Below are 15,801 nucleotides of genomic sequence, written 5' to 3' on the forward strand. Positions count from 1 at the left end.
AAAGATAAAAAGTCCTCGGTAAAGATGAATGGCTGGGCTGGGGTTTTCCGTTCTGTCGCCACCTGCCGGCGGTAAACTGGAACTACAGCATTACTAATTGAGAATCCCAGTAGCCCCCGCTGTGGCATTTTAATGACTTCATTCAGGACTATTTGGCGGTAGTGAAACCTACTACTATTTTCTTCCCAGTGATCAAACATCGAATACCACAAGTCTATATGATTCTGAATATAATTGATTAACTCATTTCAAATAAAGAAATTAAATTAGCCTATTTAAACGTATTAAATGACAATAGAACATCTGTTTAAAGTGCAAATGGAATCTTTATTAAAACTTCAATACAGGCTCTGAGTAATATGGTGCAGAAGCACTACATTTCAATGTAAAAAACAAAACAAAAAAACAACAACTATATTTTCCTGTCTTTCTTCTCAGGAATTAATTCTGTACTGCAAGACACAATTCAAGCATTTTTTGTATATTTTTTGAGTCTCTCAGAGACTCATTGGCACTCAAAATTTAAATATTCATGCTGCCTTTCGGTGCAAACATACAAATGTAAAATATATTTTTTTAATCTTTGGGAAAGTTCACGCTTTGCACAGTGATTGAAACGTTTTTGATATGTGTAAAATGAATTGTCTACTCATGAACATGAAGCAAAAATATGTGAAACACAAAGATATAAAGAATTGCTCAGATAATAACAAAACGAACCCCTTATCATGTCTTAGATTTCAAAGAGGAAACGATTTAAAAGGTTCCTTTAATCTGGGCTTCTTCATAGACTTCCTTTTTTAAAATAAGAAATACTGAATAGTAATATGTAGCAATTTGGTCATTTTGAAATGCATGATGTGAACTTATCTGAAACCAAGCAATTCCAAAAGTTTTTTTTTTTTTTTTTTTTTAATGTTGGAATGAAATGTAATAAACACTGAAAAATACAGCTGAACAGAAGCTCCAACTTCTCATTGCTGCATTCTCAATGACCCATAAAGTGCAGGAGCTCATTAAAAAGAAGAAACTACAAATAAAATACTTAAAAATGTAACATTTCTCCAACAAGCTGTCATGTTGATTTAAGGTGGCATCCTCGTAAACTTCTTGTGCGAACATTATTTATAATGTGAATCAAGCAGGGTGCATTTTGGGTCAAAGCGAGTTGCACAGCAAGATACATATTAATCCTGGCGGCACCAAACTCAGGACACCCTGTTTTAGGAACACTCCGACCCCCTGCTGGTGTCGGAATAAGTAAACATCCGTGAAATCCAAATTGACTTCAAACGACTGCGAATAAAGTCAACATGGGAAGGCCATTCAGTTGGTCTCATGTGACAAGTCATACCTGAAATTATACAAATAAGAATAGATGTAAGTAAACACTCTGTAATCTCAGAGTCATCTACAGTGAACAACAGTACAGCACATACCACTGTGATACTCCTGCCTTGAGATCCAGCTGACTCAAGTCCATCTGAAGCTGAAACAGAATGGCGATTGAAATTTATTTTTTTAAAGAGGCTCTATAATATATGTGGTGTTGTTATCGGACGCGTCACGTGATGAATACCTTGCCCATAATCTCTTTTTCACGACTCATGAAGGAAACGCTGTTCTTGACAGACACTTCAAGATGTTTTTGCTTGGCTTCTTCAAGTGACATGTCAAAATCGAATCTGTAGGAGAGTGAAAGATGGTTAAAATTCGTCTCTCTGTGTCATCAGATAATGATTTAATGAATGTTCTTACGGACCTTTCATTGAACTCAGGTTTAAGGCTTTTCTTCTTAACACTGGTCTTCTTTTTGGTGTTCCGGTTCTTGTCCGGAAGCAGAATTAATGAGATGTAAGTGTCTGGAGGATCCTTAGAGTAGGACGGCAAGTTTCTGTGCAAGAATACAGAATTATGAAAATAAATATAACCAGGCTTTTTTCTTTCTTTAAATATACATTAGTCATTATTTTTTTATGTTTCAAGCAGTATTATAATTTTATGTTTTTAAAAAAAATAATTTGTGGTACTTGTACGATTCCTACCTGCAGGCATGAATGGTTATAACCAATCGGTTCTCCACAGATGAATATGCAACAGAGAGCTTCGTCTGGGCTTTCCCGGATGAACTGGCATCCTCACCTCTGTATTTGCATCCACCCACAAACATAAATACACGTCAATGTCAGTTACATTTTTGCCTTTGCCTATAAATACTAACCTACTCACCCTTGGGTGGGCACACTCCTGTGTCGGAGCTCACTATTGGCTGCAGCAGCTGCCTCTCCTCTGGGGAGGACATGACTAGCATCCTCCGTATCACTACATTGTGCCAACTTGCTGTCTAGGAGCTGATAAACAGGTAAGATGTTTTTGTTTTATTTACACATACTGTCAAGAAGTTTCATTAACAAGTAACATTTATAATAATAAGAAATGGTTCTTGAGCACAAAATCAGCATATCAGAATGATCCAGAAGGATCATGTGACACAGAAGTCTGCTGAAAATTCAGCTTTGCCATTACAGGAATAAATAACATTTTAAAATGTAGAGAAAACAGATTTTATAATAATATAATATAATATAATATAATATAATATAATATAATATAATATAATATAATATAATATAATATAATATAATATAATATAATATAATATAATATAATATAATATAATATAATATAATTAATATAATATAATATAATATAATTAATATAATATAATATAATATAATATAATATAATATAATATAATATAATATAATTAATATAATATAATATAATATAATATAATAAATATAATATAATATATTATAATATAATATAATTAGTGCCGTGAAATCGATTAATCGCATCTAACATAAAATATTGTGTTTATATAATAAGTGTGTTAACATATTTTTTATATTTGTATATATTATATATGTGTGTGTGTGTGTGTGTGTGAGTGTCTGTATATATATATATATATATACACACACAGACACACATATATATGTATAAATATGTGTCTGTGTATATACAGTATATACACACACAGAAACACATATATAATATAATACATTATAATATAATTAGTGCCGTAAAATCGATTAATCGCATCTAACCTAAAATATAGTGTTTATATAATATGTGTGTTTACATATATTTGTATATATTATATATGTGTGTGTGTCTGTATATATATATATATATATATATATACACACACATATATATGTATAAATATGTGTCTGTGTCTATACAGTATATACACACAGAAACATATATAATATATAATATAATATAACATAATATAATGTTGTTTTTGGTTAAATAAATGCAGCATTGGTGAGCATCTGTTTAATTACCTGTTTAATAGAACACAGTTTATGGCAAAAAGTATGTGGATGTTGCTGGAACTGAATGTAAATGTGTCCTGCTGCTCAGCACATGTTGAAAATATAACCTCTCACCTTGAGTTCAGCTCTCAACAGAATCTGACTCTCAGGCATGGCTCCGTCCAGACTGAACCAGCGGTCCAGCACTAGATCCTTCTCATTCAGCAGCTCTCTCAGTGGAAGCACAAGTGAACCCAGAGCTTGACCCCAGCTGTGAGAGAGCTACACACACAAAACTCATATAAAATACACTCCAGAGCAGAAAAAAGGTAATATTGTCCTTCTGACATAAATGCACACCTTAAAATCAATATTTATTATTAAATGCAGCTTCTCACTTTGACTATAAGTGTGTCGTCTTTTGGATCATGAATCAGGAAATTAAAAGCTTCATCCCAGTGTGGAGAAGTCGAGCGATTGAAAACCTAGTTGGGGAGATATGATCCTTTGTGAGTCTCTGATATTTTAATAACATCAGTATAAATGTATAAATGTAAGGGGCCTTACTTTGGTCCGGTAGGATATGTTTTTGAATGACACTTCTGCTCCTACCATTGGCTCTTTCCCGCTCTTTTTTAACTGTAAACAACATTTCAACATTGAAGCAAAGTCAGTGCTAACTACCAGCTATGGAAAATAAAGTAGTGATGAAATAAATTCAATATTTTGATGAAAATAAAATGAAGCTTACAGGCAGACCATGTGCTCTCTCGATATACACAAAAAGAAGTGCAACAGAGGGAACCGTTTTATTCAGGTAAGACTGACGATAGTTGTAATGTAGAATCTGGATACAAAAATCACAAAACCAATCAACAAAATGTTAATATTTAATGAATTCAGATGAACAATAAAATAATATATAAATTGTTACCTGTTCAATTCTGGTGGGATCTGAAACTTTAGGCACCCATTCCAACACAAGATGAAGTCGTCCAGACTTCACATCATTCAGAGTATACCACTGCATAAGGAAGCAGACATAAATAAACATGTATACAACCAGATATAGAAACATTATGAATATTACATTTAAAAAAAAAAAAAAACATGCACAGAGAGACTCACCTGATCAGTAAACTGAGCACTGATGAGGTCGCTGAGACTTACTTTAACCCTGCAATCAGATGTTAAATCACTACAGGAACAATACTGATATTCATCAGCAGAAGAACTAATACTTTAGATACACTAGCCAAAATATTATAACACAGCACAACCTTACCTGACACTTTGAAACTAATCAGAGATGATCACAGCATATTCTTAACACAAATGTACATTTTCATTGGATTTTATCTCATTCACTACCCTTAAAAAAACATGTGTCCTCAGACCATAACCATAACATAATTTTGGTAACTTTGTCATACAAATTGTAAAAACAATTCTCAAATAATCACTCTCGTTTTAAGAAGGTAATGTGTGCTAGTGGCACCAAAATATGTGATACCCACAGTAGTCAAAAGAAGGAACTATTTTTTTTGTTGCAAAAATGGAAGCAGGAGATTGCACTCAAATATACAATGCAGTTTGAAAGTTTAGGGTCAGTAGGAGTTTTTTTTAAAGGAATTAATGCTTCACTTTTATTCGGGAAGTGACAGTACAGACATTTATTATATTACAAATGACATACATTTCAAGTTTCTATTTTATTGTCAAAAAATCACAACATCACTGTTTTTACTGTATCTTTTAATCAAATAAATGCAGACTTGGTGAGAATAAGAGACTTCTTTCAATAACGTAAAGAAAATCTTGACAACCTCAAAACTTTTGAACAGGAGTGTCTGTTTTTTCCCCCACTGTTACTCAAAAATCAATACAATAAAACTAAACTACAGCATAAAATTCTGAAAGTAGAAGGTTGCGGCCTCACCTGCCAAGGAAGTCGTCCTGGTCAATGTCTTTATCATAAAGGTCAAACTCCACCTCCTGACCTGGGAGCTGGGTCAAGATCACCTACAGTACAAGCAGGCAGGTATGCATTACTTTTGCCTATACCCTTTGCAGTTGGGACATTTGTTTTCCAGAGAAGAAAATAAATGTTTGATCATGCCTGCAACAGTGGAGGAATGAAGCAACTCTTAAAGGAGAAATCAAGAAGGAATCCTTCTGTTTTGAGAAAGAAGCCATATCCCTCCATGTTGCACACAAGATAAATCAGCACGCATACCTCATAAAGTTCGTTCCAGGTGGGGTTGAGGTTCTCTTTGATGACCTGACTCTTGAAGGCCATTCCTCCCACTCGGATCTTCACATATGGGTCACTCTTTCCCTTTACCATGCCGCCCATTAAATTGTCCTTAGCGATGAGACTCTGGGCTTCTACCAGATGGATCCGCAGAACACCCTATATTGACAATTACAAATATTGATAACAAGATATTGAAAAATATTGATAATCAAAGTTCTACACTTCTCTACAGGCTCACCTCAGAAGCAAAATTGCTGTCTGGACTAGTGTGCTCAGGACGTTTTGAAGTAGGGGTCACATGTGTTGCCCCTGGAGACAATTCTGATTCAACATCTCCATCTCCAGGTAATGGAGCCACAGGTGTGGTAGGGATGGCTTCTTCATTTAACCACAACACCTGAAACAAACGTCACAGAACTCCTGTATTATGTGTTCTCAAAGTTTTTAATAGTTATCAATCACAAAAATCAATCCTACCCTCAGCATAAATGTAATGTAGATACGGGTGGCCGGTCCAGACTTTTCTAGCTGAAACCACTGATCCATAGTGAGCTCAGTGCTGGAGAGCAGACGGGACATGGGGATAGACAGTGTGCCCAGAGTTAAAGCCCTGTCATCATCCTTCACCTGGAACAGGTGGAAGCAAAGATAAACACAATTACAGTAAATAAATGGTGTATATATACAATTAAAGTGTCCCTATTATGCTTTATGCAATAGGTTTACATGCATCCAAGGTTAAAAAAAAAAAAACACTTTAATTTTCTCATTACACATAGCAGTATCACAACTTTTCTCACAGTGTCTGAAAAAGTTTGATAACCGATTCGGTCTCTAAAAACCCCTTCTACAAAAAACAATTGTAGTACCCTACTATGATTGGTCAAATGGCCTAGTCTGTTGTGATTGGTCTACCGCTTATAGCGTGTGTCAGAAACGAAACGCCTATTACTATATCTGAATTTCTGCTCCGGAGGCTTTCTCAGCACTTGTACACAGTCATACCAACAGCACAAAAAAACTTTTCCAGGCCTCAGCTAAAACTACAGGGTTTGAGGACAGGTCAAAGTAGACATCGTTCACGGGCAGCCAATGAAGAACACTGGGAGGCAATATGCAGATTTGTTGCAAACCTGTGTGAGTTCATTCTTCACACTTTGATCTTTGAAACTTTGCAGAATTTTTACATTCACAAATAGTTATTTTACACGCTACATGAAAGGTAATATCAGAAAAAGCATAATAGCATAGGGGCACTTTAAATAAGCACTTAAGGATATTATTACAGTTACATCATGAAAAACATCAGGTATAAACTAATAACAATTTATATTCAATATTTTGCACAGTGACTATACCTGGATGTCAATATCTTGTTTGCGTGGGTCCTGAATAAAAAACGTAAAGGCATCCTCCCATACTGGATTATTAGTCCCATACACCGTCTGGATTAATAAATATGAGAGAATATATGTAATAGCTCCAAAAGGTATAAATATGCCATACATTTTACATAAGTATAATAAGAGCATCATACCCTGCTCTCTTTGGTGGTATCCTTCACAGACACCTGCACCATGGGGCTGGGGTCTTTATTACCTTTTTTAAACTGAATAGAAATACATTTACTGAATAACATTAACATGTAAAGCACTCTTTTAACAAAACAATAGATATTGAAAGAAGGACAATAGTGGTGCAGAATACAAACTTACAGGTAGGTCTTGTGCCCGGTCCAGATAAACAGTTAAAATGGCAGCAGAAGGAGGATCTGCTGTCTTACCAGATATCGTAATGTTTTTATTCCTCTCCAGCACCTGTATTTAATAAAAGGTTTAGTATGGAAATTAAAGGAGCAGAGCAGTGAATACACCGTTTTTATAGTCTATCGGGTAAGATCTTACTTCACTAAGGCGCTCTGCAGAGGGCAGCAGAGAGAGCCATTCTAGCTTGAGATGAACCTGACCTGATGTTGCGTCCTTTAAAGTGTACCACTAAAACCACAGTGAAAAAGCATTACATTACTATTACAAACAGTAATAGTACAGATTGCGCTGCTTAAACAAATATGATCGAAAGACAGGAGAATAAATGAAAGGTTTATTGGTAGGGGTGTAACAATATATATCGTGTCGCAATACAAAAATGCAACAATATGTATCGTGGATAGTGACAATCTGTATTGTGTATAGTTCAACCAAAATTACTGTGTGAAGAAAAATTCATGATTGGTTTTAGTGTCACTATATATAATGTTTAATATAATGTATAATAATGCAATGGGGTCCTGATAATGCCAAATATCTTACATTATTATGGCCTACATTATTTTAAATATATTTAGTCAGTGACAGAGTGCAAGCACATTCGTCTAAAATAATTCGGTATTTTCAGCTTTCAGAATCATGAATATTTTTTATTCTGGTGTCAACATTGTCCTGTGCATTGGGTTACCAGCATCATTTCCACCCCCAATGTAATACCAAATTTAGCATTTTAATAAACAGTAAATTTTTTGCTAACCATTGACCATACGTCTTGGAGTATTGCAATAAATTTGTATAGTGAGTTCAGTATCGTGATATGTATAGAATCGTGACATGAGGGTATTGTTACACCCCTATTTATATGCAATAAAAACTAAAATTATATTTAAAATTAAAAAAAGAATCAGTGTAAAAGATTTACCTCATCCAAAAGAACTGCTTTCTTTACAATACCTAAATCCAGCTTTATTCTAAAAAAATATATATATATATATATCAGAGACAGAGGAAGACAAAAAATAGGATTTCTAATAATAGTTTGATTATATATATATATATATATATATATATATATATATATATATATATATATATATATATATATATATATATATATATATATATATATATATATATATATATATATATATATATATATATATATATATATATATATATATATATATATATAGTATAATAGTATAATTATGAATTATAATTTAATTTATAATCCTTAATAAAATAATACCTCCCAAGAAAGTCATCCTGGTCAGGGTCTTTATCAAACACTTCCAGCTCCAGCTCCTGACCAGGTACTTCATGAACAATCACCTAACAAACACACAAACATACATATAAAATATGTAACAGCATTAGGCAATTAGTATGCTGACATCTTTAAGATTTGGAACACATAATCTTGTAGTTGTTTCTCTGAGCTTGTTTTTGTTCAGTGCTCATCTGATCTCAGCACATGATAGTCACATCCTGCACTATCACATTTTGGGTTTTTTCTTGCTGTTGCCAGCAGTTACAAAAGTAAGTAAATATCTACATAGTGTTAGTAGCTTGAAAAACCACAGCTTCCTTTTAGTCAGAAATGTGACACTTTTCTCAGTACTTAATCCACACTGATCACATGCTACCCATACACATCTCTCTCTCTCTGACCTCGTACATCTCCCTCCACTGAGGATTAAGGTTGTTGTCCACGTGGTGAGAGGTAAAGGTCTGCGTTCCCACCCGTAGCACTGCATACGGGTCAGACTTCCCAGATATCACGCCTTTCATGTAGTTATCCTTGGCAGCAAGGTTTTCCGCCTCCAGCAAGTGGATGCGCACAATACCCTGTGGGAAAACACAAAACAAGTGTAGAGTGCACAGGGTGTGTCTGAATCAGCATATGTATTAATGTAAATGAGAAACACGCCCTTGCAGTTCAACATTATGAAGCAGCTACACTGGACAAGCATGCATGATGAAACTATGGAGTATTAAATAACATTTGATGGATCACGAATATTTAAAAAAAGGAGGTTAATATAGTTAAATACTCCATTAAAGCACAGTGAAGTGTTACCCGTGGGAGAGGGGAACGCAGCTGTGCTACGTGCAGGTTGGCCACCAAAGGCACAGTGAGACGATTGGGGAGAACCAGGAAAGAGGCGATTGCATCCATTATCATAGTGTCCGACATGGCACTGAAAATGAATGCAAGGGGTTCGTACAGAGAAAATGGAACACAAACAAACAATACATTTGAACTATTTGACAGCATGGCTTCTGGGTGATTGTAATGGGTTAAGCTGTGATAAATATGAATGACTGCATGTTTCCCTGTTTCATTTGAATAGAGGGAAGCAGATTGAATAATCACTCTACTGATTATCAATGAATGAAGCATATGAGAAGAAAGAGTTACAGTATTAACAGGTAAAGTTGTGGTATATCTGAATCATAAACCCAAACGAGAACGATGATACAAAACAAATGCACTCACTTCAATCCAGGTATGTCTAATAAATTGGTAAGGCCGGTCCAGTTGATGTCAAGGTTCTACGGGGAATTGAAGTAGAAACAAAGACTGTGTAGTAAAACAGGGTTATTATGATGTGATATAGTAATTCAAATGGAAAACGGTTAACTAACAGGTCTGCGAATGAAGAACATGGTAACGGCTCCAACAAGAGGAACATCTCCAATTAGAGGTTCCAGGATCACCCTCAATTTTCCATGGAGCTATAGAAAGCGGGACACTGGTTTCAGTCAATGAGTCTTTTTTCTGTAATGAGTCCCATTGTCCTCTTCCTTACCTGAATGCCTTTCACTCCAGCTTTACAGAAGTACTTCTTCACCTCAACGTTAATCTCCACATCTCCAGCATAACTGCAACACAGCCCAAAAGTTTTAAATATGGCTGAAAGCCAGAGGTTCACAACAATCCAAGACCCCTTTTTGGCTCCACGAGTGTGTGCACACGACACAGACACAGCCAGGAAATGATAAAAATAACATAATTTAGTCAGAGCAGATAGCTTCGTGGTCAGCACTCGCGCTTTGTGTGACCCAAGCTTGAATCCTGTTCCACCCGCTCTCACCCACTTTGCTTCCTGTCCACTCTCCACTATACCATCTAATAAAAGCAACAAAAAGACCAAAGACACTACCTGATATAAAGATCCAGTATCACCTGACGCTTATTATACTCAGTGTAGGCCTTCACCCCAACTACCTTCAAAGCCTGTTAAAAAAATCAAAGTATGTTTAGACATCTTAGTCAATAGTCTGCATTTCTGGCAAGCAGAAATTGAGAATCAAATGTAAATATATATATATAAGAAACACATGCTTAAACTTTTACCAGAAAAAGATTTGTATACCTTGTCGCCCAAGTCAACTTTGGTGAAGCTGAGAGTTTGCAAATGAGCGCTGGCAGATCGGATCGAAGGGGCAATAGTCTCCACCAGCAGCTTTTCCAGATATTGTCCAATAAATGGCCAGGCCTGCTGCAATATCTATGAGCAAGGATAGTTACAAACAATATGAACTGGTGGAGACTCACAAAGATGACAAAATCTAGTCAATGAAGACTTTAAAGCATTATTAAAATATGTAATGGGATATAATTTACTCCTTGAGATAAACAAACAATAGAGCATTACATTTGGTGAAACGATTGCATACACAAGTCTAATTTGCCAGTCAAACCACAGACGGAAACCACGAGCACTTAGGAGGAAACCCCTATAGAGCATTTCAGACAGCTGCACTCTAAACACTAATAAAATCCTTTTTAGATTGAGTATAAAGATAAAGATTGATTTTCTATACATCGGTGCAACAACTTAAATCTGTGATGTTCAGTTTCACACCAGAAATGATTAAATCAAATTACAAAACCCAACAGATTCACTTATTTGGTGTTTGCAAATGTCATCAATTCAAGTAACTTTTAAGAGCAGTGTGTGTTTGTAGTGAGCTTTGAAAGCACATCCCACAAACCACCCTCTCCGTTCACACTGTCCAATCTTAAAAGGTTATTTGAGGCAAACCTTTGAAGCCTGAATCCTGACAACAAGCCTGGTGTGCAAAACAATCTGCTAAATGTCTGTCATGGTACTCTGGAGCTCTTATATGAGAATAGACTAATTCAATTTCAAAGCCCAAATTAAATCTTTGTGTTCTAAAAGTAGAAAGAAGGAATCAGGAAGATCATGTGGAAGTGAGTATGAGGTTTTGCAATGTAGTCTGTGGGTCCTTTATTCTAAAATAAGGTCTATTACTCGAATGGCAACAGAGACACTACTAACTTATTAGACATTATGCAAAGACTGGAGAACTGCCAAACAAACCGTTCAACTATTTATCTTTAGGCACTGAATTTGAAAACATACACACAGTGCCCTCGGGAACCCGGAGCAGGAACAATGAAAACAGCGACTGCGGTCACATGTGCATTTGTGTATTTGAACACAGAATTTAATACCTTGTTCATCCATTCAACCTTTTCTACATCAGGGAAGTTCACCTGTGGAAAAACAAAGAGTACATTTTGACTTCCGATGTCAACACATATAACAGATCGGTTTTACATGCAGTATGCAAGGAGACCTCTTATTTTGTACAGCTGTAAGTAAATACTGTGAAGGTCGGGAGCTGTTGTTAACAAAACAGCAGCCTTTTCCAGGCAAGAGATCAGCTGTGCAAACACAGGAATATTAAGTTTTGCCAATTCTTGAAAATACTGCCATTCTTGCACAAAAATATAAATGTTTGATGTTTAACAAAATGTATATGGCAATGGTAGATCACAATAGTTAGCAGAAAGAATCATAAGCATGAATAAAGTATGGGCAGTGCAAAGGAAACCTTGATCAAAGGTCATCTCTGACTTCATATTAAATGTTTACCTGTAACTTTAAGCTTAACTTTAAATGATACATTAAAATAATGCAATTCAATTCAAATAATAAAGGTAAAAATACTCTACATAAGTGACACATTTTTAATATCAAGAAAAATATATAATACGAATTTACATATGCATATAATACATATTTACATTTATAAATAAAGACACTGGACAAACATAGATTTCTGCAGCAGTGCTATTTGTATTTAAACATAATTTGTAACAGGATGTGGGTAGGGTTATACAACAACAAAAAATCAGATAAATATAAAGCCACTATGTATAAGCTACTGAGGAATGTGAGGAAAGTGGCACCACTGTTTCTCTGAGCACAGGTCAAACTTTTCCAAACAATTTTCAAATTCTTCATGTTTCCCATCACCCCCTCACCAAATTGTTGGTGGAAATGCCTCATTTTGCCATTTGGCATGGTGACTCAGCCCCATGAGATTGGATACTTCAATGTCCAAATATAGCAAGGGCTGGACTGACTTTGGAATGTAATAAAGTTAATGAGGGAGGGGCGAAGAAAGGGAGCGATGAGAAAAGAATATAAACATGGACTCTGTCAGAGAGTGTGCAGAATGCTTATGAAAGGGACAAAACTATAAAAATGTTATTGGTAGAGGTGGCTGAAAGCAGTTTCTTGCCATGATGTTGAAATGCAGGGGCATGAGCATGCATTCTGATTGAAGATAATGTTGAAATATTGTTATGTAACTTATTTCAAGTTCCTTGTTAACAAAATCAAACATATATTTTGTATGAGTGAAGCACACTTACAACTACTTGTCATATGTAATGACTAGTCAGAATAGCTACTTTATAAGTCAATTAATAATCTTACTATCAAGAATAAAAATGTTACTACTACAAGCTAGAATACACATTAATAGTGGCTATAATAAACAGGCAGCCGTCTCTATTACTGCTAGGAAACCTGGGATACCAGCAACTATTTTAATATAACTAACTAATGAAATAGGTAGGCAGTAGTGTTGTAGTACTCGAGACCGGTCTTAAGACCATTTTTTGAATGGTCTTGGTCTTGAATTTGGGTTGGTTTAGGGTTAGTTGCATGTAATTATGCATAATTTAAAGTTATTACTACAGTAACTACATGTAACATAGGCCTATGTAACAATGACACTGTAAATAAAGTGTTAAATTATATTATAACGTGATATAATTAAGCAATATTACAAGATCAAGAGAGTTGTTTGGACAAATTTGAGCATTATTGCAAACTTTTATACATGCATTCAAAAAAAACTTTTTTAAACATTATTCTCAATATTATTTATGCATTTGTAATTTACCAATTCAGATGCATCTTTTGTCCCACCTCTGCAGTGCAAAGATGACTTTTGTTGTTAATGATTTCATTTGATTGGTAACAGCTCTATAGTGTCTTATTCTAATTACATTTATTGATTAAAATAAGTCATTTCTCGGGCGGTAATGTGGGTCTCTATAAATTTAAGGAGTGCTGGTCTGGTCTTGCCCTGCCTTGGTCTTGTCTTGGTCTCAACCCCTCAAAGTCTTGGTCTTAACACACATTGGTCTTGGTCGACTTGGTCTTGGATTAGGTGGTCTTGACTACAAAACTACTAGGCAGAAGTGGATAGTTAATATCTGAACTACAGGTCCCCATTGAACTTCAGTGGTAAATGTGATTGGTTACTAGTCACAAATGGTTGTAGCAGCCTAGAAGCCCTATATGTTCTAGTATGTAATGAATATGTTTTAGTGATCTTAAAACATACTATAATGGATATGTCAGAAGTGTAGAGTTGATATCTTAACTACAGATCTAAAATTCAATGGTAAATGCATTTGGTTAGCAGTTACAAGTGGGATATTTACTTGTTAATGGGATAGTGATTGGTAACAGGTATGTGTAGCATGTAACTAATACGTTTTAGTGACTAATCTAATAGATAGGCCTACTACTCACTATTGGAACAAGTAGGCTACTAATGAATAGTTCAATTGTAAAATTGAAAAAGATACTAGTCACTACTGAATTAGATACTAGTAATTACAAAAAATAAGTAGGCCTACCAGTAACATTAAAAAAATGTTAGCCTATATATCTATAATTTTCTGTGTAATTATGTTGAAAAATATTCACAGGTTGAAGAACGAATGGGATTGTTTTATTAGCTACAAGTTTGTACTGTAGGGGAACAAATATTAAAATCATACCTGTAACACAAAATAGGCTGTCGGTGCCAAGAGAGCACCCAAATATACACTATCGTAGACAAACATAGGTCTGATAACAAGCGGCATGAATCCTGCACGTCAGATCTATCTGCACAAAGATTAGAGCGTGCATTTTTGCAGACCGCGGTGGTGAACTGTTGACAACCAGAATGATACCAATTATGGTATAAAAACGCTTACCCATGCCGGCAATTCCCGTTTACTTCGAAACACCCGTGTAGGTATTACCTCCTGCTCATGCTCCAAAAAATACATTGCGCTTTGCAGTCGCGATACTTTTCCATCGCGACTGTGTTTCCATCCCGTGTAAACCAGAAGACCGAGCAAAACTAAACTGATACTGAATCCGAAATATCCAGCCAGGTAGACTGGCAGTAAGGCACCGACGCACTTTCCAAAGGACCAGAGAACTGACACGGCGTGTTTCCCAGCGGAATCGTGAGGCAGAGCCGAGCCCGCAGCCTCCGAGGAGGCACCCGCTCTCGGCCCTGCATCATCAGATGACATCGGCTCTTTCTGCATCAAATCCTTTCTGTTATGAGCGGGTCCGCGCTAGGACAATACAGCTCAAAACGAACGAGTATGCTACTTTACACGTACATTGAGATAATATTGAACAGGAAATGTCTCATAATTTGTCACTCTACGGAAAAAACAGCACCGACCGACGTCAGCTCCTTTGCAGCGGAAAGTTGTGGATGTGTAGTTTGCTTAAGAGAAGGGCGTATAGGGGCGTGTTTTGAAGGTTTCTGCCTTCCTCGATTCTTGTTTAAACCACACCGAGAACCTTAAAATGTATGGGTGTGGGATAATGCATATTTTCACTGTCTTCCTGAAGACGGCAGTAAACTCACCCATCATAAGCCCCGTTATGTTATGCTGTGCGCTACAGAAAATGCTAAAAGCGACATCAGGGGTTTTACAATTCTAAAGATGAGAAATATTGTACATTAAATATATTTATTTAGCCTCCAGCACACATTTAAACAGTCGCGTGGCGTGTGTGTTTACATAGCCTACTACTGTCATGTGACAACCAATGCTTTGTGCTTTCGTAGGCTATAGCCTACCTTTTTTTTTTTTTTACAGAATTCGTACACGCTAATTGGAAACTTGACTTAGTTTAATGAAATGTAGGCTAAAGCAGACGAACATTTGACTAAATTATGTCCCACTGGCAAAGCAATCAAAAAGTGCATGTTGCTACGCAAAACCTGTTAAATCTGTAGCCTAGAATTAATGGAATCGCGTTTGATAAAGCTTGAATCAAATATATGGCATGTTCTATACGCTCCCTAGTAGGCTATGTCCAAA

At 35.7% G+C, this 15,801-nt stretch overlaps 1 protein-coding gene across 1 annotated transcript; it reads right to left on the reverse strand.

Moving 5' to 3' along the window:
- Positions 1 to 308: 308 nt before the first annotated feature.
- On the reverse strand, positions 309 to 15,215 carry esyt1a (extended synaptotagmin-like protein 1a). The gene is made up of 31 exons (XM_079802252.1): positions 14,668 to 15,215; positions 11,833 to 11,874; positions 10,727 to 10,861; positions 10,514 to 10,587; positions 10,160 to 10,232; positions 9,996 to 10,085; positions 9,847 to 9,902; positions 9,427 to 9,547; positions 9,018 to 9,194; positions 8,596 to 8,678; positions 8,269 to 8,317; positions 7,485 to 7,574; positions 7,296 to 7,397; positions 7,118 to 7,189; positions 6,939 to 7,025; positions 6,058 to 6,207; positions 5,819 to 5,977; positions 5,560 to 5,736; positions 5,263 to 5,345; positions 4,452 to 4,500; positions 4,258 to 4,347; positions 4,075 to 4,170; positions 3,891 to 3,962; positions 3,722 to 3,808; positions 3,459 to 3,605; positions 2,230 to 2,351; positions 2,046 to 2,144; positions 1,763 to 1,894; positions 1,580 to 1,685; positions 1,440 to 1,489; positions 309 to 1,354 (listed from the first exon to the last, which is right to left on the reverse strand). Exons 1-31 carry the CDS (start codon positions 15,007 to 15,009, stop codon positions 1,327 to 1,329), a joined length of 3,240 nt encoding a protein of 1,079 aa, XP_079658378.1. The 5' UTR covers positions 15,010 to 15,215; the 3' UTR covers positions 309 to 1,326.
- Positions 15,216 to 15,801: the final 586 nt, after the last annotated feature.

Source organism: Gobio gobio (genome assembly GCF_949357685.1).
Source record: "Gobio gobio genome assembly, chromosome: 21".
In the NCBI taxonomy this organism is placed as follows: Eukaryota; Metazoa; Chordata; class Actinopteri; order Cypriniformes; family Gobionidae; genus Gobio; species Gobio gobio.

Coding starts and splice junctions, on each gene's coding strand:
- esyt1a (XM_079802252.1), bottom strand. CDS start 15,009: ATGCAGAAAGAGCCGATGTCATCTGATGATGCAGGGCCGAGAGCGGGT. Junction 4,348..4,451: donor GTGCTCAGTTTACTGATCAG/GTGAGTCTCTCT, acceptor TTCCTTATGCAG/TGGTATACTCTGAATGATGT. Junction 3,809..3,890: donor ACATATCCTACCGGACCAAA/GTAAGGCCCCTT, acceptor CTCCCCAACTAG/GTTTTCAATCGCTCGACTTC.